General features: G+C 62.1%; 1 protein-coding gene across 5 annotated transcripts; it reads right to left on the reverse strand.

Annotated features, from left to right (window-relative positions):
• On the reverse strand, window positions 1–26,080 carry CBS (cystathionine beta-synthase). 5 transcript variants are annotated; one of them, XM_084992215.1, is made up of 16 exons: window positions 25,873–26,080; window positions 20,463–20,679; window positions 16,128–16,234; window positions 13,748–13,882; window positions 11,856–11,935; window positions 11,603–11,737; window positions 11,036–11,105; window positions 9,790–9,881; window positions 8,999–9,124; window positions 8,423–8,507; window positions 8,021–8,126; window positions 6,360–6,437; window positions 6,051–6,185; window positions 5,290–5,398; window positions 2,429–2,513; window positions 1–828 (listed from the first exon to the last, which is right to left on the reverse strand). In XM_084992215.1, exons 2-16 carry the CDS (start codon window positions 20,669–20,671, stop codon window positions 671–673), a joined length of 1,710 nt encoding a protein of 569 aa, XP_084848341.1. In that variant the 5' UTR covers window positions 20,672–20,679; window positions 25,873–26,080; the 3' UTR covers window positions 1–670. The 5 variants fall into 5 exon arrangements, with proteins under 5 accessions (XP_084848341.1, XP_020926705.1, XP_020926706.1 ...); XM_021071046.2 differs by lacking the exon at window positions 25,873–26,080 and adding an exon at window positions 25,275–25,355; XM_021071047.2 differs by lacking the exon at window positions 25,873–26,080 and adding an exon at window positions 24,132–24,833.
• Window positions 26,081–27,109: the final 1,029 nt, after the last annotated feature.

A 27,109-nucleotide genomic window follows, 5' to 3' on the forward strand; every position in this document is an offset into this window, starting at 1 on the left:
TCAAGGTTGTGCGATTCTTTTTATAGGAAGTATCCCAAATAAGCAAATCCATGGGGACAGAAAGATTAGCGTGGGGGTGTGGGGGGGGGTGCGGTGAGCGACCGTTTAATGGGGGATGGAATGTTTGAGAACCTGACGGGGGGGTGGCTGCGCCACACCGGCAATGTCATAGCGCTCCTGAATCACACATTTTCAAGTGGATCGGTTTAGGTGCATGTCAATTGCGCCTCAATGAACCAGCCCCCGCCCGCCCGAGCACTCCAGCCACTCGGACCCAGCCGGCCCCAAGAGGACAAGGCGGCCGTGAGACGGGGCCTGACCGAGCCCCGGCCCCCAGCCCCACTCTGGCGCTCCCCACTCCCCACTCTGGACCCTGCCTTTAATCCCCCCGCCCCCGTCACCACATGCTCCGCCCCCCCCCCCCCCGAGTCCTCTTTTAATGGACGTGCTCAATGAAACATTCAGAGAAAGGTAAAGAAAACCATCTCATTGAACAAACCATAAATAGATTCTTTAAGGCCGCCAAGTGTTATTGACCGGAGAAGAAATGACACCGCTGCTGCTGGCCTGGGCAAAGCAGTGCGCGTCCTACGCCCGCTCTGCTACCTGCCGCGAGCGCGGGGCCCTCGCGGGCTGCGGCAGAACATGAGTGTGTGGTGTTTCTGGAGGCTCAGGACTGGGCCGCGGCCCCGGCGCCCCTGGCATCCAGGGCACTTCCTGGCTTCGTCTTCTGGATCCGCTCCCGGGCGGCCACGAAGTTGAGCAAGTCAATGGCCGTGACGACCCCGAACACCATCTGCCTCTTGCTGGACTCCCCGTGGCTGTGGTCTGCGGGGGCAGGGCGCGGGTTCAGGGCGCCGCCACACAGAGCGACCCGGCCCAGAGGCTCTGGGGGGCCGGCCCTGAGCCCGCCCAGTGTCCACGGGCTCCCGGGTGCCCGGGAGGCCCACCCACAAGTGCCCTCTCCGCCCAACGTGAGCCTCGCGGAGCGCGGGGCCCTGACGCCGAGCCGCCGGAAGGTCTCGTCCTTCAGAACAGCCTGAGGCCACTCTCCTGCCCCAGGCCTGCGTCCTGGCATGATTCCAGCCCCGCTCACACCCACAGGCCCTGGCACAGGGCACAGGGGCTGGTTGGGGGCGGGGCTCGTTTTACGTTTCAACCTGACTGGGCCACGGAGGGCCCTGGCATCTGGTCAGTCCTCATCCTGGGGGTCTGGAGAGCAGCACCCGAGAGGGGGACCGCGTGAAGCAGGTGCCCTCCCAGGGAGGGTGGGCCTCGTCCAAGCAGTTGAAGGCCCGTCTAGAGCGGAAGGGCTGACCCTCCCCGAGTCAGAGGGAAATGTCCTCCCTTTGGGTCTGGAACACGGGCGCTTCGGGTCTCCGGCGTGCCCACTCGCCCTGCAGGTCTCGGGACCTGAAATCCTCTCCACGCCTCCTCCTGTTTCTGGGCCAGACAGGATGGCGCTGAGCAAGGGCAGGGAGCCAGCCGGTCCCATTCCAGACCTGCCTTCCGGTCTGTCCCTCGGGCCTCTGGGGGCAGAGGTCACACAGAGGGGCCGGGCGTCCCACTGGCCTGCCGCAGTGCCTCAGGAAAAAGCAAGGGACCCAGAAGAGATCGGGGGCTTTGAGGCCAAGGGGCAGCTTTGGAGGCGCTCCCACCCCGCGGGGAGGGCCGTCGGAGCAGCCCCCAGGCCCCTCTGGAGCCAGGCCGGCCACCTTCCTAGAAGGGGCTGTGCGGTCTCAGTAGTGACCACTCAGCGCTGCCCGCACCGCACGAAGGCAGCTGTGGACGGTGCTTCCAGGCTGGGCCGTGTCCGAGGACGCCTGATTGTATTACAGACCCTGCGAGTGGAGCCAGACCAGGCCGTGCAGACGCTCGAACACGAGTAAAAAGTGACACGGAGGACACTCCCACCCAAGCCTGGACCACTCCTTGGCGCTCAGGGGCCGTGATGCTGACCACAGCACAGCTTCCGAGCAGGCAGGATTGGCCGGGCGTACATACCTGCAGCCGCCCCCCCCCGACTCCTGACAAGGCCAGGTCCCATGCTGTGAGCAAGCACGGGCGAGGGGTTAGACCGGTGCGGGGGGGGCCTGGGCCCTGGGACCAGCCTTGGGTGGGCTCCAGGGCCCCCCAGTTCTCGAGATTTCTACAACCCTCGTCCTCACCCAGAACCACTGGAGACGCGGCCAGGAGGCCGGGAGGGGCTTTGTGAGCAGGCGATGAATCTCCCTGGGCCCGTGGGAGTGGGCACCCTGGCATGGCCCACAGCTGGGTCCCTCTGAGAGCCCCAAGGCTGGGGGTGGGGGGCGCTGACGGTCAGCACCTGGACTCCCAGACGGCCTGGGAGCTCACGGCAGGAAAGTGTGCACAGAGGCCCGGGCTCCCCGTCCTGGTCCCCGGCCCCGCCCGCGGCCGCCCCACTTACACTGGATCTGCTCATGGACCACCAGGGCGAAGTGGTCCATCTCCAGGATGTGGGAGAGCTTGCCCAGCGGGTCTGTCAGGCGGATCTGGAAGAGAAGCCGAGGGCAGCGCTCACCAGGGCAGCCCGGCCCGGCCCGAGGCCCCCAGAAGGGAGCTCGAGGCAGCGGGAGAGGCTGGCGACTGATTTAGAAACTGAACGAGACGCGATGCCCCTAAAAGGATGAGCTGGAAGATTCTGTACATAACCTAAGGGCAGGAGCCAGCGGGATGGCTTCCCACGCCGACTCCACCTGTGAATTCCGGAAGAGGCACGACTAGCAGGATGGGGGCTGCAGGGGTTCGGGGAGGGAGGGAGGGAGGGAGGGAGAGGGGCCAGGAGCCCTGGGGCCGCGTCCACTGCTGTGTGATGCTGTGAGGGACGCGTGTCACTTACACCTGCAGAACCCAAAGACGGGACGCTCCCGTAAGCCAGGGCCGTAGTCACCAATGAGGTCACACTGGTTGTAACAAAACAAGTCCTAAATCTGCACAAGATGTGATCACATGGGCTGGTGGGAGGGGCGGCTGCACTGTCTGCTCAGTAGACAGATTGAGAGAACTTCCCAGAAAGTGAGAACGGACACCCAGGACCGTCTTCCAAAGTTAGACTGGGTTCGCCTGCAGCTCATCCCCGGTCACAGTGAGGTTCTCACAGGGCAGGCACAGAGGCTAGTGCCCCGCACGGCGTGGAGTTACAGCCCGGGTGTCACAAGGACGCAGGGTCATCATTTACTGTCCCCGGAAAACCCTGTAGGGACCTGCAGCGCCCTCGCCCCCGGGGCCCTCACTGCCGTGGCTCCCTGGGAAGGGTCACGGGGGCTGGACGACCCCCAAGGTGGTGATCAAAGCAGCGAGCCCCACGGGGACCCCCCGGGCGCCCTTTGTCGTCTGACCCCGGCCACAGAGACAGGTCCCTGGTGAAGAGATGTCGGCTCTGGGGCAGATGGAAAGCTGCTTTGTCCGCCTCAGGAGGTCCACCCGCCCGCTGAGCACCAACCACTGCCCGGCAGCTGGGCCCCAGGCTTTGTCTTTACAAGGGCAGGAGACTGGGGGGGGATGCCTCCTCCCCGCCAGGAGAACCGGGTGCTGAGGGGCCACAGCTCCAAGGGGCCCTTCCCCTGCTGGCGCCCGGACCCCTGGGTGGGACAGAGCGCCCGAGATGGGACCCACCAGGCTTCCGCGGTGCCACCTCCTCCACAGGACACTATCTGGACCAGGGCACCTGGGCCCGGCCGAAGGCCATCCCATCGGCTCACGCCCGCCCCTGGTGCCCAGAGCAGAGTGGCCTTGGGACCCCGAGGTCCCGATGGTACTAGAGCCCAGGGGGCTGGAGGGAGTGTGGCTGGAGGTCAGACTGGGCCGCCGAGGGCGGGGACAGACCACAGACTTCGCGCCCCACCCTTACCCCCCGGGGACCGAGGGCCACTCCCAGGGCAGCATCCCCAGGAAGAGCCAGAGACACCACGACCTGGACGTGGGCGGGGAAGGGCACACGGTGTGCAGGCAGGACCTCAGCACACTGCCGTGTGACGTGTGACGGGAGCTGGACAAAGACACACACAGTGCATGAGCCCGGGGGCGCGCCGTCTAAAGGGACAGTGCACAGCAGCGGGGCCGGGGGGCGGGGGCACGAGGAAGCCCTCGGGGGTGGACACCTCCGTTCAGGTCAAAATCACCAAATGGGACGCGCTGAGTATGTTCACCTGAATACGGGAGAGAAGAGGGGCAGAAACTTCCAGAAATGCTGGTGGGCAGTAGGATGGGGGAAGGGTAGCCCTCCCTCAGCTGCGCTGGCCACCCACCCACACGTGACTCTGGGCACCGTGCTCCCCATCCAGTGACCACAGGCCAGGACGGCCTCTGGGAGCAAGGGGGGCATGAGTGGAGAGCGGGGAGGGGGCGGGGGAAGGGGGGAGCAGGGAGCAGGGTTGGGAGGCAGCGGGAAGGACCTGCAGGCAGGAGCGGAGGGAGCAGGGGGTCAGGGTTGAGGGTCGCAGGGCAGGGGCTTCTCCAAGGGGGGCTGGGCTTGGCAGGGAGGATCAGGACCCCACTAGGTCTCCTGTGGCCTCTCCAGCCGCGGGACAGTTGGCGGGGGGTGCCTGCATGGACCACGCTGGAGGGGAGGGCGGCGGAGGTGGCGATGAGAAAAACACAGGGATTCTAGGGACACTTCAGCTCCGGGTGTGGTGGGCCAAAAGGAAAATCCAGTTCAGTCCTAGATTTGGGCTCAACCCTTTAGCCTTTCAAGGGCAAAGAGCCAACAACCCGCCATTCCCACGCTCCTGGAGGTCAGACGAGAAAGGGTTGTGGCAATGTCAGGTGTCTGTGTTACCAAGACCAGGAAAGGGGCTGCCCGGACTCCACCCACCCCCCAGGGACAGAGTCAGCTCTGCCCAGCCCATCACAGGGTGGCCAGCAACTCAGGATGCCACGGGGCCTGACCAGCCCCACCACGGCAAGGTGCTGCTGCCAGGGAGTTCGGGTTCGGGTGCATTTAAGGTGCTCTGAGACGGGTGTGTGCACAGGACAAAGTCAGGGCCCAGCGCTCTGAGGGCGGTTACGTTGGCAGATGCCTGGCCCAGCTGGGACAGTGGTCTCTGGGCTTGCGGGTGACCCCAGGCCCTGCCCGAGTATGGATGCAGGGAGCCCTTCCTGACGGGGGCCTTTCCCCACCTGGGGCGCCTTGCCTTGCGAAGCTGGGGCAAATCCTCAGATTTGTGGGTCTGATGGGGTCAGAAACCAGGCTGTCTCGCCGATGCCCGGTCTCCTCCGTCCAGCACAGCTGGCCTCTGCACCTGCTGCTCCAGGAAGTGGGGATCGTACCTGTTTGAACTGCTTGTAGATGACTTTGCGAACTTGGTCCGACGGCTGAATCTTCCCCGCGAGCAGGGACGACAGCATGTTCCCCAGAGTCACCATCCCCAGGACCACCCTGAGGAAGAGGGGACAGGGCAGGGGTCAGGGCAGTGTGCCCCCCACCCCCACCCCAGGCCGCCCCGCCACCTCTGCGCAGCCGCCCTCGGGTCAAGCTCAGAGCTCCTCTTAGAATTCAGCCAGTGCCCGGGGTCTGCGAATGGCAGGTGCACAGCAGTGGCCAAATGCCTGCCCTTGGAGCCATCCATCCAGTCCAGGGAGCCAGTGAGTCCTCTGGGCATCTCCATTCTGACAGGTGTCAAGAGTGACCAAGCGGCCGTGTCCCGGGAGGTGGGAATTTCAGTGCTAGAACTGGGACAGCCCGGGAGACCCCACGCGGTTGGTCACTGTCACCAGAGCATGCCTGCCATGGCCTTCCACTGTTAGGCACATCCTCAGAGCAAGGCCAGGTCCCCACACTGGCCACAACAGTGGGTGGGACTGAGGCTTTAAGGCCCAAAGGGTTAAAGGGTTAATAATACGACCAGCCCCGACCCAGGCGGTGCTCAGGGACCAGCCACCCGATGCTCTGAGCATCTGTACACACAGTGACCAAGGTTAGCCGTGGGGTCCACGGGGCTGCCCCGTCCAGCACCGCTGACACCGAGAAGCGTGGAGCCCAGGCTGGCGGAGCCCAGAGGGCAGAGCTCTGGACGGCGGCCAGGACTGACCCCGACTCGTCCACCACGGGCGCCTGGTCGAAGCCCTTCTCCCGGAGGATCTCGATGGTGTGCTCGCAGGTGACCGTGGGCAGCACGGTCAGCGGGGCCGACAGGCTCAGCTCCTGAACTCGGAGATGCCACCACCTGGGGGAAGGGGGCAGGGCAGGGAGGCCGTGAACCGGTGCGTCCGGGGCCGACGCTGTCCAAGGGCGGGGAGACGGGAGGTGGGGGTGGGGGGTGCCCAGCCAGGTGTGGGATGCGTGTCCCGAGCCACGCGCGCGTCGCTGGGGAGGCGCCCCCGCCCAGAGCCGTCCTCACCATGGCTTCTTCACCGAGAGGTCCTCCTCCTTCATGAAGCCCTTCTGCAGCATCCACTTGTCACTCAGGAACTTGGACCTGCCGCAACAGAAGCCACAGGGCCCGGGCTCTGCTCACACCGAGGGGTCGACCCGCTCCTCAGAGGGAGGCCGGGTCCCTCCCCGGCCCTACGGCCCAGCAGAGACCCCAGGGGCTGGCTGGGGCTGCGTGGAAGCCAAGAGCTGGATTCCAGAAGCCCCCACTGCAGGGAGCTGCGGTCGATGGGGCATCTGGTCAACCAGGGCTGGCTGTGCTCAAGGTACAGGAGAAGGTTCTATGCCAGGCTGGGGCCTGTGGCTGGCGCCCTTGGCTGAGTGGCAGCACTGGACAGAGGTCTCCTCCAGCAACAGATACAAAGAGGCTATAAGGGACTAAAAATAGCCACGTGCGCCCCTGCGGCTGGAGCAAATTACCAGTAAGACCAAAAACCCAGCTACCGTTTCTGAGATGCTGGGAGCAAAAGCAGGGCACCACGCGTGATGCCTGCACACAGCGCCACCCTCAGCCCACGTAAGGGACCAGCCCCCTCAGGAGACGCACTGCCCCCGCTGCGGCACTGGTCCCGGGGAAGCCCGGCTGGATTCCTAGTCTGATCTCTCACCAGTTTCTATTGATTCAAGAGCCCAAGAACCCTGGTTGGGAACAGTTCTCATGTCTGCCCTGGCAGAGGGGGCCTGTCCCACCCAGGGTCAGAGGACAGCGGTCCAGGCGTCGGGGGGAGCCCGCTCCCTGCCCAGTGAGGACCAACAAAGTGGGAGGCACAGATGCCCACTGCCCCCAAGCCTAGAGATACATGCCACAGGGGACAATCATGCACCACATTCCTGCCACCACACACACACACGTGTGCACGCACAGCGGGCCAGCCAAGCACACAGGGAGATGGCCGTTCTCCCGCGCTGTGTCGTGTGGGCGGGCAGCCCAGCTGAGGGCACCTTGGCAGTGGACACCCAGACAGGATGGCCCTCAGGTGAAACCCCCTAGGGCTGGGCTCGCCGGGACAGCTGAGCTCACAGGAGGCATGTAACCTGCCACCCCAGGGCCAGGAAGAGGCCAGGGGGTGGGAGGTCCCTGGGGAGGACTTTAAGCCCCGTCCCCTCCCTCCCACAGAGCAGCCTTGGCACTTTCGGCCGGTGACCACGGCAGGGCCACCTGCCCAGAGGATGGTAATTCGAAGCAGGAGGCTGCCCACTGCCCCGGGCAGCTGTGCAAATAGCTGCACCATCGGACTCCAAAGGGCAGACGTGGCACAGCCTGTCCTCAGGGTTGCTGAGCCCAGCCAGGGTCTCCCCAGGTGGGAGCTGGTGACACAGGGCGCGGGGAGGCTGCGTCCCTATGAGTGCACGGGAGCCGCCCCTCCAGGAGGAGTCCTGCCGGGGCACGGGCAGGGCTACCAGCACCTGCCCCCTCAACTCTCAAAGGCCCCTGGGAGAGCTGAGTGGGGACAAGCCAGCTGAGAAAGCGTGAGCTGGGAGGCCTGATGGGGGCAGGGAGCGCTGACAGCGTAGGTGCTCTAGAAAGGCGAGGGGGAGGTGGGAGAGGAGGGGGAGACGGGAGGAGGGGGAGGCAGGAGGGGGAGGGGAGGCAGGAGGGGGGTGCAGGAGGGGAGGGACGCGCCTTACATGTAGTTGCGCACAGAGTCTGGCAGGATCACCACGCAGCGCTGACCCTCTTGCAGCTCCTGGGCAGCCTTCACGGCCACGGACATGGCACTGCCAGCACTGCCACCTGCCAAGAGGCCCGGGTGGGGGGTGGGGTAGACCAGCAGGTGTGTGGGTACCTGTGATGTGACCCCCCCCCCACCGGCACTGTCCCTCCCCAGGCTCCTCATTTCCACGGAGTCTCTGTCTGCTCAGGATGCACAGCCAAACCCTCGCTGGGAACTGCCAAGCCCCAGGATGGGAACTGGCAGGCGGGATGCCGAGAGCAGGTGGGGGTGCGGGTGGGCCGGGCAGCCCCTGAATGAGGTCGCCCTTCACGCGCTGGCCTGGAAGCGGGCGGGTGACCAGCGCCACCCCACTCACCGCACAGCAGCCCCTCCTGCGCGATCAGCATGCGCGCAAAGGCGAAGGCCTCCTCGTCGTTGCTCTTGAACCACTTGTCCACCACCTGCAGGCAGCGGGGGCAGGCGGTCAGCCCGGGGGCTGGGCGCTCGGGCCGTGAGGGGGCGCTGGGCGGGCCCTCACCGCCCAGTTTGCAACCTCACAGGTGACCCTGGCCCAGGCAGGCGGCGGGCAGCCTCCACGACTCAGGCTGCAGACCCGGGTCTTGCCCCTCCCCGATCCAGCATGCCCACCTGCCCGCTGTGCGCCCTGCCCTAGGCCTCCCCAGCTGAAGCATCCTTTAGGGCCTTAGACGGCCTTCCCTGGGGGCCCAGCTCTGCCACGCTGGCCCGCTCATGCCCCAGCTGTTCGACTCCCTCCCTCTGCAGAGGCCCCATCCGTGCCGCCCCCACCCCCCGCCCCCGACGGCTTCTGCCCCTGCCCGGCAGGGCTACAGGGTCACCACGTGCCACCGCGTCACCGCATCCCGGCCCCCGAGACTGCCTTGGCGGGAGAGGCCAGGACCGAGGGCGGGACCTGCCCCGGCGCCCCGCCTACCGAGCGGTCCAGCACGGTGGGGATGAAGTCATAGCCGATGCCTTCCACCTCGTAGGCTGTCTGCTCCGTCTGGTTCAGCTCCTCGGGCTCGGCGAGGACGGAGCCTTCGGGGTCCACCCCGATGATCTGCGGGGTGGCGGCGTTAGGGCTCTAGACGCCCCTGGATGCACCCAGCTGTCCTCAGGACGGGGCCTGTTCCCAGGCACACGGGCAAGACTTGAAAGCCAGAGACCCAGGCCTGGGCGCTGGGAGACGACACGGGCGCAAGCATTCGGCTGGGCGACACGAGGCTGAGCGAAGCGGCCCCTCCTGCCCAGGGGCCCAGGGACAGCCCCCGAGACGCCTCTGGGACAGCGGGAGCCCAGGGGCAGAGAAATGGGTGCAGGGAGAGTGTGCCAGGCACTGCCAGGGGGCTCTATGAGCCCCTCTCCAGGCCCCCACCCTTCCTGGATTCAGAGCCCCCATCCGGAGTGGGGGGGATAGCCTCAGGGCCCACACCTGAGAGCTTCGGCTTCTGGAACATCCTTGGAGGCCACCCACAGTGACCCTCCCTTCCCCAGCTCCTCTGGGTGCCCCGAGGGTGGGCGGCTGGGCAGATGTATAAGACGTGAGTGGTCTACCCAGAAGTGTCAGCATCAAGAACTTTCAGCTCTAGCAGAGGCCACCTGGGGGCCCAACACCGAGGAGCCTGATGGTTAAGACTCCAAGTGTGGTTCAGGTCTGGGGTGCGGGGGGAACACAGGCACGTCCAGGCCCACCTCCCAGGGGCAGGGCAACCTGGGGCCACTCACCTTGCATCCCGGGCACTTCTCCTTCAGCTTCCTGGCAATGCCCGTGATGGTGCCGCCCGTGCCCGCCGAGGCCACCAGCATGTCCAGCTTCCCTGTTGGGACAGAAGGGTTGTCAGGGAGAAGATTCTTGGCGGGCACGGCTGGCTCCCCACTCTGACCAAGGAGCAAAAACGTACTCAACCGCAACGAAGGCAGGTAAGGACAAGAGTGCGTCTATCCTCAAACCTAGCGCCTCTCATCAGGCTCCTTCATTGCTGAGAACCACTCACAGGAGCAGGAACCTGGGAGCTCCGTTTGAGTCTAAATGACCGGCAGTCACCGAAACCCCGCTTTGTCATGGATCCATGAATCGAGAGGAGGTGACTTCCGCAGGAAGCGGGCACGGGTGGCTGAGGGCTGGGCCTGGGAGGTTCTGAGTGTTTCCCCAAACACTCAGAATACGTGAACTGAAATATCTGAGGAACTAGAATAAACTGCCCAGCTCAGCTCAATGCCGGCCAGGCTCTCACGGTGCCCGGGGGCCAGCTCAGGCTCCCTGCAGGCAAGTCAGCACAGGCACCCGGGCCGAGGTGGAGGGGCCGTTTTTGCCACATGAGAGTTCTCACCCATAAAACCTGGGTGAGCAAATGCCTGGATTTTGCTGTCTGGCTCCTGGGGCACTTACGCCAATGCCAGGCTCCAAACAGGCAGCCAAAGGCGCCGAGCCCCTGGCCACTCCTGAAAGTCTCTTCGGGAAACAGCCCATCAGAAAACATCAGGATCCCTGGGGCCTTGGCACCAAACGCATGGAAAGGTGGCAAGCAGCCCTGTGTCCGTACAGAAGAAGCTAATTGCAGGCGTCACCGCCCCAGCTCTGGAGATGGAAAAACTGAATGTGGAATTCAGTGCCCCCTTGAGGGTTGAGGCCAAATGCAGTTTAGCAACGTGAAGCCCCAGCTGCGAGCCCGAACCAGCCTGAGACACACCTGTTCCCTGCACCTAGGAGCTCCCACAGGACTAGAGGGAGGACTGCTAGGTAAACGAACACGACCACATGCAATGTTTGGTGTCACAGGAGAAGCGTCAGCAAAGTCCAGGAGGGCGCAACAGAGGGAGGAAACTGCTCTGGGGTGATGCTCTAGACAGCACTGCACAGAGAGGGGACATTTGAGCCGGGTTTTGAAGGGTGGATAGGAGTTTACCAAGGAGTGGCTAAGGGACATGCACCCGCCCGGTTCAGATGCACAGCAGGGTTAGAAGTACACACCGTTGCACTGCAGCAGGATCTCCTCGGCTGTGATGTCGTAGTGAGCAAGGGGGTTGCTAGCATTGCGGTACTGCAGAGAGAGAGCCAAAGCCCCGAGTCAAGTCAATGCGCAGGACGGGCAGCACCCGGCAAACAGCTCCGTGTGAGCCGGAGGATCCCGGCCGCTCAGGGGCGGCACAGGCACCTCAGCAGACACCAAGCATGAAAGCCAGCTCTCCAGACGATGCAGTTTCTGCAGTGGCGGAGTGACAGCTTCCGATACAAAGGTTTCTGCGCATCCTATGCCTGCAGAGCCTCTGGGGTCCTCCGCCAAGGGCATCCCCACCCAGCGCCTGGAGCTGAGCCGTCGAAGCCGGCACACCCACGGCAGAGCCAAAGGCCTGTCCGACCTTGCCAGTCGGCATGCGGGAACCTGAACGGGCCGGGAGAAGCCAGCGACTGCGCGCCAGGGCATCGGTCACTCCTGCGGCAGAGGCGGCACCACCCCGCCCCCGACAGAGGTGCCCCAGGGACAGCCCCGCTTGGTCCAAAGCTCTGGGTGCGCACTGGCCCCAGCCCCCGCCTCACCTGGTCCAGGATGTGAGAATTGGGGATCTCATTCCTCAGCCTCCAGGCCACTCCCACATGCGACTCGGGGGAGTCGAACCTGGCATTGGTGGGCGTCCTCACGATCTCGGCCCCCAGGGCCCTCAGGACATCCACCTGCAAAGGGCACGCGGGCTTCACCTCCCCGCCAGGCCTGCAGCGCCGGCGCCGGAGGCCAGAGACCCAGAGACGCCCTCTCCCCCCTCACCCCCCGCACCCCCGCACCCCCGCCTACCTTCTCCGAGCTCATCTTCTCCGGCATCACGATGATACAGCGGTAGCCCTTCACGGCAGCGGCCAGGGCCAGCCCGATCCCTGGGGACAGCACAGGGGAGCGAGGGGTCGCAGTGCCCCCCAGACCTGGCCTCCAGCCTGGAAGCCCCAGGAGAGGGGGCGCTGCGGGACCCCAACCATGGCCAGCACCATCCCCTTCTGCCCTCAAACAGGGGCGGGGGAAGAGAACGTGGAGGCAGCGATAAAAAGGCAAATGCGCCCAGAGTAGAGTGGGGTGCAGAACACGAACCCCAGTTCCTCCAGCTCTCACTGGGCGCCTGTAGGTGACAAGGAAGGGGCAAGCACAGCAAACGTGGCGCTCGCCGTGAACACGCAGGACCCTTGGAGGAAGGGCAGTGACCCTGACAGCGGCTGGAGGCGGCGCTGCCACACCCACGGCAGGCCCGGAGCCCAGGCCCCGGCCGGTCACCTCCTCCTCCTCCTCAGTTCCAAGGGGCCGCGGCCACTCTCCGGAAGACAAAGCATCACGCCGCAGAGGAGGGTTCCGGAGCCTCGGGACCCCTGGAATCTGCCCTGCTCGGCCTCAGCCCTGCCTGACCCGCGGCCCCTTCCTGGGCTGGGACTGGGAATGTCCGGCCCAAGCCAGTCCCTCCACGGCCCTCAGGACCCCACAGCAAGTCTGGGGTCAAGGGTCACAGCCAGGGTGGAATTCGCCCCGGGAGCAGCGGTGCCTCCGGCCCCATCCACCTCCAACAGCGGTTCTTAGATGAGACAGCGTAGGTGCTGGGGTGTGTTCAGACCTAGGGGCTGCCGGCACGGGGTGGGTGTGCCTCGCATCCGAGGACAGGAATCCTGGGGGCCGCGCTGCGTTGTGTCCCTCCAAAATTCTTACCTTGAAGTCTCACCCTGCGGCCCCTCAGAATGTGTCAGCAATGGAGACGGGTCTTTTTTATTTATTTACTTATTTTGCTTTTTGAGGGCCACACCTGCGGCATATGGAGGTTCCCAGGCTAGGGGTCGAATTGGAGCTGCAGCGGCCGGCTTACGCCACAGCCACAGCCACGCCGGATCCTTAACCCACTGAGCGAGGCCTCGTCCTCATGGACCACTAGTCGGGTTCGTTACGGCTGAGCTACGACGGGAACTCCAGGGAGATGGGTCTTTGAAGAGGTGATTAATGAGGTCACGTGGGGTCTCGTGGGCCCTGATCCCCCATGTCTGACGTCCTCGTGGGAAGAGGAGAGCAGGACGCCGACACACAGATGCGTTTGAGGCCACGGGGAGGGGACGGCCCTCGACTCGCCCAGGAGAGGCCTCGGGAGGGACCGGCCCGCTGACACCAGGTCTCGGACGTCCAGCCTCCAGACTGGGAGACCATAAACAGCTGTGGATTAAGCCGCCCAGGCTGCAGGGCTCATCACTGCAGCCCGAGGAAACGAGGGCAGATTTTTATCTTTTTTTTTTGTCTTTTTAGGGCCACACCTGCAGCATGTTGGAGGTTCCCAGGCTAGGGGTCGAATCGGAGCTGTAGCCGCTGGCCTACACCACAGCTCACGGCAACGCCAGATCCTTAACCCACTGAGTTACCAACGCCTTGGCCAGGGATCGAACCCGCAACCTCATGCTTCCTGGTCAGATTCGTTAACCGCTGAGCCACGGCAGGAACTTCTAGGGCAGATTTTTACTCCCACGTGTGGTTGCCCAGGTGACAGACGCCAATGGCATCAATGCAGCCTGGACGGCAAGCCTCAGAGAACGCAGGTCTGGGGTGCACACCTGCACTTGGGCCTCAGGTGCTGAGCAAAGTGTGCAAAGGGAAGGGCTGGCCGACAGGCCAGTGCGTGCAGCTGTGCATCTCTTGGGCTGGGGGCTCTGGCCAGAAGCAGCACCCACCTGTGTTCCCCGACGTCGGCTCAATGATGGTGTCCCCAGGCTTCAGGGTCCCAGCGCGCTCTGCGTCCTCGACCATCCGAAGGCTGATGCGGTCCTTGACGCTCCCGCCAGCGTTGAAGAACTCGCACTTGGCCACTGGAAGCCAGAGGTGCGTCAGGAGCGGCCCCAGCCCCTAACTGAGGTCGCCCCCCACGCCCTGGTATGTCCCGGGATGCAGGGACAGGTGTGGCCTTTGCTGGTTCTGGGAGTCATCATCTTTCCATCGCTGCCTCCACACCTGCCCTGGACCTGGTGCTCCCCCGCCAGGGCTTCTCCCGCCTGCCCACCCCACCCCACCTGGGCCACAGGGCAACTCCAAGTGAGAGAGGCAGCGACAGAGCAGAGCCACCCCCGTGGGGCAGCACGGTCCCCAAGAGCCCTGCTGGGTCTGCAGTGAGGAGCCCATTTGAGCCCCAACTTTTTTTTTGGTTTTGCTTTTTAGGGCTCCACCTTCGGATTATGGAAGTCCCAGGCTAGGGGTTGAAGCAGAACTGTAGCTGCTGGCTACACCACAGCCACAGGCAACGCAGGATCCTTAACCCACTGAGCAGAGCCAGGGATGGAACCTGCATCTTCAGGGATACTGGTCGGGTTTGTTATTGCTGAGCCACAACGGGAACTCCTGAGCCCCACCTTGAATCAGGGCCGTACCCAGCGGGCCTGACAGATGTCCTAAAGCCACGGCTCATAACACCCCCCACCAGGACCCGCAAGGCCTCCTCCTGCCCTCTGTTGTGGGTTGCCGCCACCCTCCCCACCGGGCAGACACCACGTCCATCCCATGCCCAGGCCCTGGCTTCCGCTCTCCTGTCCTTCTGGGAGGGATCCGTCCCACCTCCTGAAAACGAGCACTGTTTGTAACGGGGGGGGTTGCAGCAGGGATCCGGGCCCTCCTAGAGCACCCGCAAAACACCCCCCCTGCTCTGTCCTGGTTCCTGAAACTCCACAACTGCAGACAGACTTCACTCCTGGGACCAGGAGACGCTGCTGCCCAGCCATTCAAGGGACTCCCCAGTGTCTGACCGCTGAGGAGGCCTGCGCCCCAGGACTCTTGTCGGTCACACACTGGACTTACTCTTAGAACATTCTATTGAGCCATGGGAAGGCCAATACGGACGCAAGGCTTCAAGCTGATCAGCCGTGGGCAAGCCACATAATCAATTTGAACCTCGGTTTTCCCCTCTGTAAAATGGACCCACTAAGGGAGTTTCCGTCGTGGCTCAGCGGAATCTGACTAGTATCCATGAGGATGCGGGTTTGATCCCTGGCCTCGCTCAGTGGGTTAAGTATCTGGCGTTGCCATGAGCTGCAGTGTGAGTCGTGGATGCAGCTCGGATCTGGCGTTGCTGTGGCTGTGGTGTAGCTTGGGAACTTCCATAGACCGAAGTACAGCCCTCAAAAGAAAAAAGAAAAAATGGACATACTAAAACCTCCTTCAGGGGCTCCCGCTGGTGTAGCAGGCCCAGGCCTGCGGGGCATTAGTGAATGGTCTTGGTTATCTGACGAAAGAGCACACAGCAGAGAGCAGCTCTCCCGGGGCTGTTCCCATGCAGCCCGGACACCCCAGCAGAGTCTGCAAATGTGACCTGCTCGTTGCTTATCAGAGGGTTCTTCACCCGGGGTGGGGCGGGGGCCTCTGATGACGGCGCCTCTGGGGTGAATCAGCACGTAGCCTCGGTCCATCCCCTAGTGGTGCCCCCCTGCCACGCTGTCCCCAGTCCGGCTCTCTGACCCAGCAGCACCGCGCTGGTTCCCCCCAGGGCCTCTGCACCTGCCACGTCCCCTGGGACAAGGCTGGCATTGACGTGGGCTCTGTGCCCTGGAGAACAGTGGCAGTGAAGAAAGCGCCCACCTTCTCATGTTTCTGGAAACAGCCTTTGCAAGGAAGCCCCTTCCCCACAGGACTTACTTAGACAAGACTCATGGGCGATGCCTTGGGTACCCGGGACAAGCAGACACAGCCCCTATTCCCCACTCTGCCTCATAGGTGAGAGATGAACAGTCTGGGCCGCTTCCTGCCCGCTTGGTGGCTGAGACCCTCGTGGCAAAAGCGGCCCCGCTGTCACGTCAGCCCAGCCCCCAGCGGCGTGTCCAGGACAGGATACGGACTCGCTCTGCTCCCGCAGCGGCCGGCTTAGCGCAGCCTCCTTCAAGGCTCACGTTCTGCCCTGGACCTCTGCCCTGGGGCTTCCCGCCACGGTCCAGCCTCCCCCCCCCCCCAACACTGACTCCAGGGAGGCTCGGTCACCTCCAGCACCTCCCTGCCCCTGTGCTTCCCCACCTCCACCAGGGCTGGCCCCCACCCCACCCCCGGGTCTGAGGGTCGGGAGCCGGTACTCACGGAGCTCACACTTCAGACCGAAGCGTCTCCCGATCTTGTTGATTCTCACCATGGGGGTGTCCCCAATTTTCTTCAGGATATCTGGCAAGATTTGGGGGGATTTTGCCCTAAAACAGAGGAATCCACGATTACTCAGAAACGCCAAACTAGGAGTTCCCATGGTGGCTCAGCAGTAACAACGCCCACTAGCACCCATGAGGATGTGGGTTTGATCCGTGGCCTCAATCAGTGGGTTAAGGATCCAGCATTGCCGTGAGCTGTGGTGTAGATTGCAGACTCGGCTCGGATCCGACGTGGCTGTGGCTGTGGTGTAGGCCGGCAGCTGCAGCTCCGATTCGACCCCTACCCTGGGAACCTCCATATGGCTGCAGGTGCGGCCCTAAAAAGACAAAAAAAAGAAAAAAGGAAAACTAAAATGAAAGGCAGCCTTGGCAGTCCAGTACGTTTTTTAAGTAAATCAAAAACTAAATCAGAGATGGGGTTCCCGTCGTGGTGCAGCAGAAATGAATCCGACTAGGAACCATGAGGTTGCGGGTTCAATCCCTGGCCTTGATCAGTGGGTTAAGGATCTGGCGTTGCCGTGAGCTGTGGTGTAGGTCGCAGACGTGGCTTGGATCTGGCGTTGCTGTGGCTGTGGTGTAGACCGGTGGCTGCAGCTCCGATTGGACCCCTAGCCTGGGAACCTCCATATGCCGTGGGTGCGGCCCTAAAATGACAAAAAAGACCAAAAAAAAAAAAAAAAAAAAAAAAAAAAACCACCCTAAATCAGAGAAGTGGCTTCCATGAGGACCTGGGCAGTGCTCACACACAGCTACACCTGGGTCAAGGTCACACACACGTGCAAAGGCGAGCACCTCTAAACCCCACGAAAGCTGCCCCACTGCATCCGGGGTTTGAAGACCTGCTGCTCTAACAGACAGAATCAGCGGGCAGCTGGGCAAAGGGCCCCACAACCTCTATGAGTTATTTTTGCCGCTTCTTTTCAAATAAAAAAGTTAAACACGCCCCGACTTGAAAGCAACAGCAGGTCCTGATGCATTTTTCTAGAAGGTCTTGGGCTTTCCGTTCTTTTCCTCTCGGCACCTGCGACACCTCCTGCCTTCCCTTTTCTTTGACGAAAACATTGGTGGGGACCCCAGGGCAGAGATCCCTCAGACAATCTGGCTACGAGGCAGTGACAGTGGCTGCAAAGTGCTCACCCGGGCACCTGGCAGCTCTCAGAGAGTCTGCGCGACACTCAGACCAAAGAACAAAGGCCTTCGGGGCTGGTCACCTCTGTCCTTGGGGCCAAGGTCAGAGGGATTCCCAGGTTGGCCTTCAGGCTCAGAACGGGAATCCCTTCTCACAGGCCAACCGTCCCCCTCACACGGGAGGGACCTGCCCCGTCCCCAGCGGTTCTTCCAGCTGAGAAGCTGGTGACAGGTGACAGCCACCTGTAGGACAGCCCCGCCGCTGTCATGACGGAGAGGGACATGCCACCACTCATCCGGAATATGAAAAAGGAATCCATTCCAGGAAACACAGCAGCTTCCCACGCCCCGGACTCCCTTCTCAAACCTGGGCGAGCGAGGTCAGCACGGCAGGACCCCACTAACCCGAAGACTCCCCGCCCCGTTCACTCCCAGGGCCCCCACTCACTCCCAGGGCAGCGATCGGCCCCAGGGAACGCCGCCTTCCACCCGTCTGCCACCCGGCCCCAGACAGGCGGCAACACGGACCGGCTGGAAGCCAGCTGCACCTTCCAGGGGGCGAGGAGCTAAACCGGACGCTCCAGGCCACGCCAGAGGCAGGCCTGGCAAAGAGGGGCGTGGACGGTCGGGTGCGGGAGAGCCCGGGCGGGACAGAGGGCTCCTGACCCGGCCTTGGAGGGGACCAGGCCCCGGGGCAGCCCGGGTTCGACGCATTAAGGAGTTAAAGCCAAGGCAGGGGGGTACACCCGGGAGGGACTAGAGGGGCTGAGTCATCCGCCCCCAGCAGGGAGGGGGAGCCCAGTCCAGGCCGGCCCGCCCCCTGGGGCAGGAGATGGTGGCAGCGTGCCCAACACGGTGGCACCAGGCCGGGGGGCGGTGATGAGGGCCGGAGTGATCTCACTGGGGCACAGCCCAGGAGGCTGCGGGAGCAGAACCCAGAGCCCCTGAGAATCAGCCTCAAACTCCTGGGGCCGGGTGGGGGCAGGGGGCTGCCTCCCCACCCCCGACCGCTGCTCCCGCCTTGTTCCTCTCTCTAAGCCCATCCACCTTGGAACCATCTGAACTCGCTGTCTCCAGAAGCCACACAGCTCGGCCATCCAGGTACCGGCTCTGAGGTCTCCCCCACCGCCCGGGCAGGGCCCTCTCCCCCCACCCCTGTGCTCTCACTGCCAGGCTCCCCGAGGGTGTCTCCTCCGGGGACCTGGGTCTAGTTCCTCCCAGCAGGGGGCCCCCAGCGCCTCAGGCCCGAGCCCAGCTCCCCGTGACCTGGGCCTGACCTGGGACGAGCGGTTTCAGGAGGGGACAGCGACCCTGCCAGGGCGCTTTAGGAGGGTTTGGCCCCTACGTGGAGGGCAGGTGTGATGCCAGGTTGGATGACATGGCGGCCGGGCCCCCCCTCCTCGCTGAGCCACCGGGAACCCTCTTTCCTGCACGCCCCATTCCCGGCAGCCGCCCCCAGCCTCATGTAGGACTTTCGCCCCCTGCTCTGGGGTGTTCTGGCAGCGAGGGCTCATCCTTTATGGCCAGCGGCCAAGGCGGCCTCCTAAGCTGCGGATATCCAGATACGTTTGACCTTGAGACCTTCTGGGTTTGTCAATTTTATTTCTGTCCATGGGCCCCACGGGAGATCGTACCTGCCAGCCCCGCCCCAGTTCTGACTCTAAAATCAGTACTCACAGGGGTGGTTCATAGCCCATACGGAGTAAGAATCAAACACCTGAAAGGCGCATTCTTGGGCGTTCTCGTTGCGGCTCAGCGGTAATGAATCTGACTCGCATCCATGAGGATGCAGGTTTGATCCCCGGCCTCGCTCAGCGGGTTAAGGATCTAGCGTTGTCGTGAGCTGCGGTGTAGGTCACAGGTGCAGCTCAGATCCCGCGTTGCTGTGGCTGTGGTGTAGACTGGCAGCTGTCGCTCCAGTTCAACCCCTAGCTTGGGAACGTCCATATGCCGCGGGTGCAGCCCTAAAAGACAAATAATAATAATACATAAAAGGTGTATTCTTTGACTCATTGGTTTACTTCTGGTGAAATAAGAGTTTTAACTAAAGAACAACTCCCCCTTGGCTAAGAAGGCAGCTGCAAGCCTTTCCAGCTGTGCTCGTCACTATGCCACCCTTCTTGTAATAATGTAACAACTGTGTGCCCTCTGTCCAAGCCAGCAGCCCTGCTAATCAGGTACCCAGCATTGCTTATCAGTTCTGCTTCCGTAACCTTGCTGGCTCAGTTTCTTAGGGAGGAACACTGCTTGGGGATGGGGGGATGTCTGGGATGCTTACATGGCAAAATCAAGCCCTTGTAGTGCATAAAAGTTACTGAGAACAAAGACCTGGTGCTCAGACTCTGGAGGTGACTCCTCTGAGCCCGCACCGGAGCTGAATAAACCTGGCTTTTCCATGTCTCCGAGGGCTGTTTGTCTCCTTCCACTGCCACGGTTTTTGGGTTCCTGCAGTTTCCACAACACTGGGAGATGACAGACGGAAATAAATACAGTCCTAAGATGTGGTGAGCTGGATTTGAGTTTCGTGATGGGTCGGAGATTTCTGCCTCTTTTTCCCACTGATTGGCCTCCTGCACCTACAGCAGGGCACCCAGACAGCAGGTGCTCTGACTACACACACTTATTTTTCACTGCAATTATGATAAGGATGTCAGGCGGACACCCGAATGCTCAACAGAGGGCTGAGACTCGAGGTTTACTCCGCCAACAGCAAAAGAGCCCATCAGAAAAATCCTTCATGACCTGAAGCAGACACGGGCAGGCATCAGCAACCCTAATTTCTGACCAATATGCATTCTCGCCTCACACGGGAGTGTGCAGCCAGACGGACCTGGAGAGAAACCTCACGCCAACCAGTCCCTCGGAGCCTGTGGCCTGGGCCCATCTCTTTACGGGCTGACCATTTGCTCCCTGAGGGACTGAGCTAAGTGCTGGGCGGCAGCACCAACAAGTCTTGGCCTCTCTGAGCCTCGGTCGACGCCCCTATAAGGTGCCTCCCAGCCCAGCTCACCACCCGGAGGGACTGCGAGGGCACAGCGATGGGAGTGGGGTCTCGTGCCGGCCCCCTGGCTGTCTGGCTTCCAGGTACCAAACTCTTCCCCCGGGGAATGGACAGCCCGTCTTAGGATCAGAGGCGGGCACTTACAAGGTGGTGTGGTGGTGTGGAGAGTCGGTGACGGGCCTGCCCAGCTGCCAGAGGCACCTGCTCGGGGTGTCAGGACTGATCCACAGGTGCTCCTTGGTGTCCTTGTCCCCCGGAGGCCGCTTTTCCAGGCTGCCTTTCCGCAAGTGTGCCGCGGAGAGGCGGGGGCACCCCGCAGCCCTCTCTTCCGCCTGGGGTGTCTCAGAAGGCATGCCGGGATCTGTCATGGGGAAGGGAAGAGATGCTGTCAGTTCAGGCCGCTTCCAACATTTCCAAACCCCCGCAGCAGAGCCGGCTCGCTTTCTTTTGTTTTTTTTTTTTTTAAGGGCTGCTGCACCCATGGCACACGGAAGTTTCCCGGCCAGGGGTCGAAACAGAGCTGCAGCTGCAGGGCTATGCCACAGCCACAGCCACGCTGGATGCGAGCCGCCGTGTGGGTTCTGAGCCACATCTGCAACCCGAGCTGCAGCCTGTGGCAACACTGGATCCTCAACCCGCTGAGTGAGGCCAGGGATGGAACCTGCATCCTCAAGGGAACTATGTCGGGTCCTCAATCCAAAGAGCCGCAGTGGGAACTCTGGAGCCTACTTTCCTGCCGCTTGATCCTGGGAATCCTGCTCCCTGCCACCAGGTGGTGGGGGTAGGGCTCCTCTCTGGTGAGCAGCTCAGCAGGAAAAGGCATAACCATGCAGGTGCCAGCTGGCCTGCCCAACAGCTTGGTGGTTTCTCAAAAGGCTAAACATACAACTACCAGTGACTCAGCAATTCCAGTCCTAGGCACGTATTCAAGCAAATGGAAACAGATATTGGCCCACCACGTTTTTAGCAGCAGTCGCAGCAGCAAAAACGTGCCAACAAGCCAAGTGTCCATCGGCGGATGAACAGATAAACCAGGTGTGGTTTATCCATACAGTGGGATAGTATGCAGCCATCAAAGCGGAATAGAGCCCTAAAATCTCAACACCCGAGCTCAGGCACAAACACACGCATGCGCGCGCGCGGGCGGGCACCCACACACACCCACACACACCCAGCAAGTATGTAGAGGAGATGACAGTTACTTAGCTTGACGGCGAAGTCTTCGCGCAATGTATACTTAGGTCAAAACACCAAGCTGTGCACCTTAAACGCACACACAACTTTTCTTCCTTTCGGCGACGCTCCTGGCATGCAGAAGCGCCACAGCAATGACCCAGGCGACACCAGCGACAACGCCAGATCTTTAGCCCACTGCACCACAGGGGAACGCCTATATATGCAACTTTTGTATAAAGTTGTTTTTATAAAGACTACGTTCACATAATAGAAATAAGAGGAAGATAATAGTACATTTTTACCCTAAAAACAGGGGAATGAAACACTGTGCTTCGTCAAATAAGCCGGACAAAGAAGAACAAAGATTGAAAGACTCCACCTACACGAGGTACCACAGCACTGGCCATCAGAGCCAACTGGAAGAGAAGTTCCCGGGGGCTGCGGGAGGGAGGCGGGGAAGTCACTGTTTAATGGGTCCTAGTTTTTTTTTTTTTTTTTTGTCTTTTGTTGCTGTTGTTGCCATTTCTTGGGCCGCTCCCGCGGCATATGGAGGTTCCCAGGCTAGGGGTCGAATCAGAGCTGTAGCCACCGGCCTACACCAGAGCCACAGCAACGCGGGATCCGAGCCGCGTCTGCAACCTACACCACAGCTCATGGCAACGCCGGATCGTGAACCCACTGAGCAAGGGCAGGGACCGAACCCGCAACCTCATGGTTCCTAGTCGGATGCGTTAACCACTGCGCCACGACGGGAACTCCGGGTCCTAGTTTTTGTTAGAAATGATGAAGAAGGGAGTTCCCGTTGTCGCTCAAGGGGCTAAGAACCCGACTAGTATTCCTGAGGATGCAGGTTCGATCCCTGGCCTTGCTCGGTGGGTTAAGATCTGGCTTTGCCGTGAGCTGCAGCACAGGATGAAGATGAGGCTCTGATCCCAAGTTGCTGTGGCTGTGGTGTAGCCTGCAGCTCCGATTTGAGCCCTAGCCTGGGACTGTCCATATGCCGTGTGCGCGTGTGCAGCCTCAAAAGAAAAAAAGAAAGGAAGACAGACATGATGAAAAAACCCCGGGTACAGAGAATCCCGAGGATTTTGCACAGCACAGTGAATGTAGGTACTTAGAACGGTTAAAATCGATTGCAGATTATGTACATCTTCTCAAATTAAAAAAAAACCCTCATGGAACCTTAACATACGTGATCAAAAAAGGAGGGGGGGAATGGGCGCACACGGGAGGGACTGCAGCCCTGGCCGCTGCTGGGGGTGACAATGAGCGGGCGCCCGCTCTCAAGTTCGTCAACCAGGACAGAACCCAGCCCGTCTGCTGCTTCCCCCCGAGTTTCTACAGGGAACAGAGGCCAGGACCACAGCCATCATGCGCCTGGCTGATGACTGAAAAGTCACCCCCCCGGGAAGCTGACCTTTTGTTAAAGGTAACGGGGGTTCCTGGGGGGCCTCCCAGAACGGAGGGCGGGACTGGGGGAAACAAGCAAATCTGGGTAAGTACAGACTTTAGTAAAAAGGAATGCTCATTAGGGAGTTCCCGTCGTGGCGCAGTGGTTAACACATCTGACTAGGAACCGTGACGTTGCGGGTTCGATCCCTGGCCTTGCTCAGTGGGTTCAGGATCCAGCGTTGCCGTGAGCTGTGGTGTAGGTCGAAGACACGGCTCCAATCCTGTGTGGCTGTGGCTGTGGTGTAGGCCGGCGGCTACAGCTCCAATTAGACCTCTAGCCTGGGAACTTCACATGCCGCAGGAGCGGCCCTAGAAAAGGGAACAAAACAAAACAAACAAACAAAACCAACAAACAAAAAACCCAGTAATGTTCATTAATTGTGACAAACAAACAACAAACAGAAAAGCCCCGCCATACTAAGGTGTAAGGTGTTCAGTACACCGGGACCTGGGAAGGGGACGTGTGTGGGAACTCACTCCACGCTCCCTCTCTCATTTTTTCCGTAAATCAAAACCTGCTGCCCCCCTGCCCCCCAGTCCCTGGAGCCCCGTGGGTTTGGAAGGTCCCTGCGAGGAGCTCCAGGTAGGGATGTGGCTCTGGGTGATCTCTGAGCTCCCACCGCTCCTCCAGGAAGCTGGAAGGACCTCGGACCCCAGCACTGAGGCAGCGCCCTGCTGGTTCCCTTTCTCCCAGCGCCAGGTGTGGACCGGCGCCCAGCAGGTCGCGGCAGGTGCCCGGGCCGGAGCCTGTGCACAAGGGAAGCGGACACCCCCACCCTCCCCAGTCCCCTCCCTTTCAAATCCACGAGGCTGGGCGGCGCGCCCGCTTTCCGGGGAGAAACCAGCCTCCCAGCCATTCTGCTAAATGTGCCTAGAGCCGTAGTTCCTTCAAGTCTTGGAATCACCGGCTACTTTTTCAGGGGGTCTGGGCCCCCTAGGGAAGCCACGCAAGCAAGTCTTGCCGCCTTCGCTCACCTTTGAAAAAGTGCCCGCGGGAAGCGGAGTCCTGCCCGTGGGGAGAGGGTTCTTCCATCCAGCAGAACTCTTTCCCCATCAGAGGCCGACCTGCCTGCAGCGCCCTGGCCAGGTGGGCACGCACTCAGCTGCGAGACGGGCCAGAATACCACGCAAAGCAGCCCGAACACGCGGGCAGCCCCGCGCCTCCTATGTGGCGACTTGCCTCACCTGGAGCAATCTCCCAAAAAGTAAGGACCGCCAGGAACAAAGATTGAAAGCGACCTAGTCTCCGAAGAACCCACAGGCACTAGGCGGGTCGCTCGCTTGATGACTTGAGTTCCAATCGGCGGGCTTCTCCTGGCACCGCCCGGCTCAGCCCCGCTGGCCCTGGCACAGCTCCCCTCGGGCACAGAGCCCTGTGCGCCGATGGACGTTGGTTCCGGGGAGGCGGGCTACCTGACGCCGCCCTGCTGGCTCCCGCAGCACCTCAAACCACAGAACCCTCCTGGGGGTCACGACCCCTAGCCCCCCAGGCACCCTGCACACGGCACCAGTCGGCCCAAGAGGGCCAGTTAGGGCCGAGAGTACCGACGGTAGGAAACTCCTCTTTCGATGTGAGTTGTCAGGGCGGGAAATCGAGACCCTACGGTGGACTTGGAGGCGGCCCGGTCACCGGCCTTCGGGAGGGGCATTTGGGGACAGAGTTTGGGATAAACACCCCCAGGTAATCCTGTGGGAGGCTGTTTTGCGCTCACGCCCCTCCCCCACTCACCCTCCCCCGTCTCCGGACTAGCCATCCGGCCAACCTTAGGCTCGAAGCTGGGGTCGCAGGTCACTCTCTTCCACCCTCCTGGTTTGGGCTGGGGTCAGGGCCCCCTCCCCCCGCGGGCGGCCACCTCCCGTGCATCCTGCGCAATTACATCGATATTTACACGTTCCCCCCCCCCCCGCCCACGACACACAACTGGTGGAGGCCAGTAATTTGCCAAACAATCATTTCCCAGCCAAAACGCAGCGAAAAAAATCAATGACGGCACCATCAGAGCGCCTCTTCCAAAAGTTCCCTCCCGGGGTCTCAGCGCAACACTCCGCCCCTCACGCCCCCTGCGGTCCATCCGCAGCCGCGGGAGTTGGATCGGGGGTCCTGGGCCACGTGGGCGCGGAATCGCCAGCTTCAGGATGGTCCGGACTCGCCGTAAGGGGAGGGTTGGGGAAGCGGGACGCGCGGGGCGCTGGCCCAGGTCCGCCGCGGGCGCGTGCAAGATGATGCAACCCAGGCCGAGGGGCTGGGGCGGCAGGGACCCCCTCCTGGACGCTAGTCGGATCTCTCCGCCTAAGGGTAGGTTCAGTCTCGGTCCGGCAGGTGCTCACCTGGACCGAGACCGGGGAAGAGCAGCAGGCTGGGCGCCTCTGAGAGCGGCGAGCAGTGACCCGGAAAGCTGCGACTTCGAGACCAGACCAGGGGCTGGCCGGCTCCCTGGGGACCCGGCGGCCAGAGTGGGAGGGAGGCGATTGGCCGAGAGGAGGGGGGCGGGGGCCGGCAGCTGGCCAATCCCAAGTTGCGGATTGCCGGGCCGCCACCTCCCTCGTCCCCGCCCCCTCGCCCCCCCAACCCGCCCCGCCCTCAGCGCCCCGCCCCCACCCCGCCCCCAAAGCCTCACCTCGGGTCAGGACCCCACCCCCATCCCTTAATCTCTCTTGACGCAACCAGGCGCCCTTGGCCCCTGTCCCCTCCGCTCCCCGGACCCCCGCCCGCGCGGCCTGCCCCCTACCCTCTCTCTCTCCCCTGCCCCCTCCCCCCGCCCCGCGACACGACCCCAATCAGAGCCGCGCTTCTGTGTGCAGAACGCTCTGTACCCAGTGTCCACCAGGGTAACGCCTTGCTCTGCGGGGAGTAATGAGGACGCATTGCTGAGTTACAAACGTGCGGTCGGGAGGCCCTGAGGATGGGCCTCAGCGCACATCTCACCTGCCGCGTCCCCTCATGCCGGCCCTGGTCCTGCGACCGCCTGACGCGGTTCTTTCTGGTCGCAGGACCCCAGAGCCTGAAAGCCGTGGGCCTGCGCGCACAGCACCCGGGCTTGGGATCCACCATGCGGTTCTTTCCTCCCCCTCAGGGTCCGAGGACCCAGCATATACAGTGCTTCCGCCCTGGACCCCCGTCTGCCCAGCCCGGTGGCCGTTCCCATCAGGGATGGAACCTGAGAGCACGTGGACTTGGCCAGAAGCCACAAAGCGGCTGGCCGGCCGCCAGCGGGCTCTCCCTGGCCATGGGGCACCAAAGGCTGACAGCCAGGAAGGCTCTGACCGCTAGGAAGGCCACCACTAATAAAAAATATTCCAAACTGAGTGCTCCTGACTTTTAAAGAGCCTGTCTACCTCTTGAGGTTCCGAGCTGCATGGAGAGTCCCTGACCCTTGTGACTAAGTCAGGGGCGGGGCCCCGGCTTGAACAGAGGACGGAGTTACTTTGCCCAGCACCCAACTAATTAGAGCTCCGGCCACGTGCCAGCACTGCACTGGGCACTGCAGGGAAACAGGAGTGCCTGTGCTAGGGGAGCGGCCTCAACAAGACAGCGCTTTATTGAAAACTTCCGTCAGTGAGGAGTTCCTATTGTGGCTCAGCCGGTTAAGAACCAGACATAGTCTCCACTGGATGGGGGTTCCGTCCCTGGCCTCACTCCTTGCTCAGTGGGTTAAGGATCCGGTGTTCCTCCAAGCTGCAGGGTAGGTAGCAGATGTGGCTTGGATCTGGTGTGGCTGTGGCTGTGGCGCAGACTGGCAAATGCAGCTCTGATTCAACTCCTAGCCCGGGAACTTCCATATGCTGCAGGTGCGGCCCTAAAAAAGAAAAAAAGCAAAAACAAACAAAACCTTTCATTAAAGAGAAGGGACATGGAGAATGGTAAAGCCAGGGATGGAGAGACACAGCAGTGGGAGAGTCGTGGATCAGGTCGTCAGGAAGGCTCTCTGGACCAGCGACACTTGAGCAGAGAGCTTAGGGACCAGATCTTATTCTGGAGAAGGATGTTCCCACCTGAAGACAGCCCGTCAGTGCAAATGCCCGGGGCAGGGACAAGCCCAGGGTGCCAGGAGGACCAGGGAAGGTCCATGCGGCTGCAGAGGATGGGAGGCGAGGCCGGTCCGAGGGCCTTTGGGTCCAGGGCGGGAGCTGGATTTTAGTCTCAATGGCCTGGGGCCCCGGGA

The sequence above is a fragment of the Sus scrofa genome, chromosome 13 (genome assembly GCF_054392235.1).
Source record: "Sus scrofa isolate SSC_HxYL_T2T_F1_AM1 chromosome 13, Sscrofa_HxYL_maternal_Yorkshire_Landrace_v2.0, whole genome shotgun sequence".
NCBI lineage: Eukaryota > Metazoa > Chordata > Mammalia > Artiodactyla > Suidae > Sus > Sus scrofa.

Excerpts from the sequence above, each read along its gene's own strand:
- CBS (XM_021071045.2), bottom strand. The coding sequence starts at position 24,000 with ATGGGGAAAGAGTTCTGCTGGATGGAAGAACCCTCTCCCCACGGGCAG. Across the intron at positions 20,680-23,921 it reads CCGCGGGCACTTTTTCAAAG|ATCCCGGCATGCCTTCTGAG; the intron begins GTGAGCGAAGGC and ends TCCCCATGACAG. Across the intron at positions 11,936-13,747 it reads GCCGACGTCGGGGAACACAG|GGATCGGGCTGGCCCTGGCC; the intron begins GTGGGTGCTGCT and ends TGCTGTCCCCAG.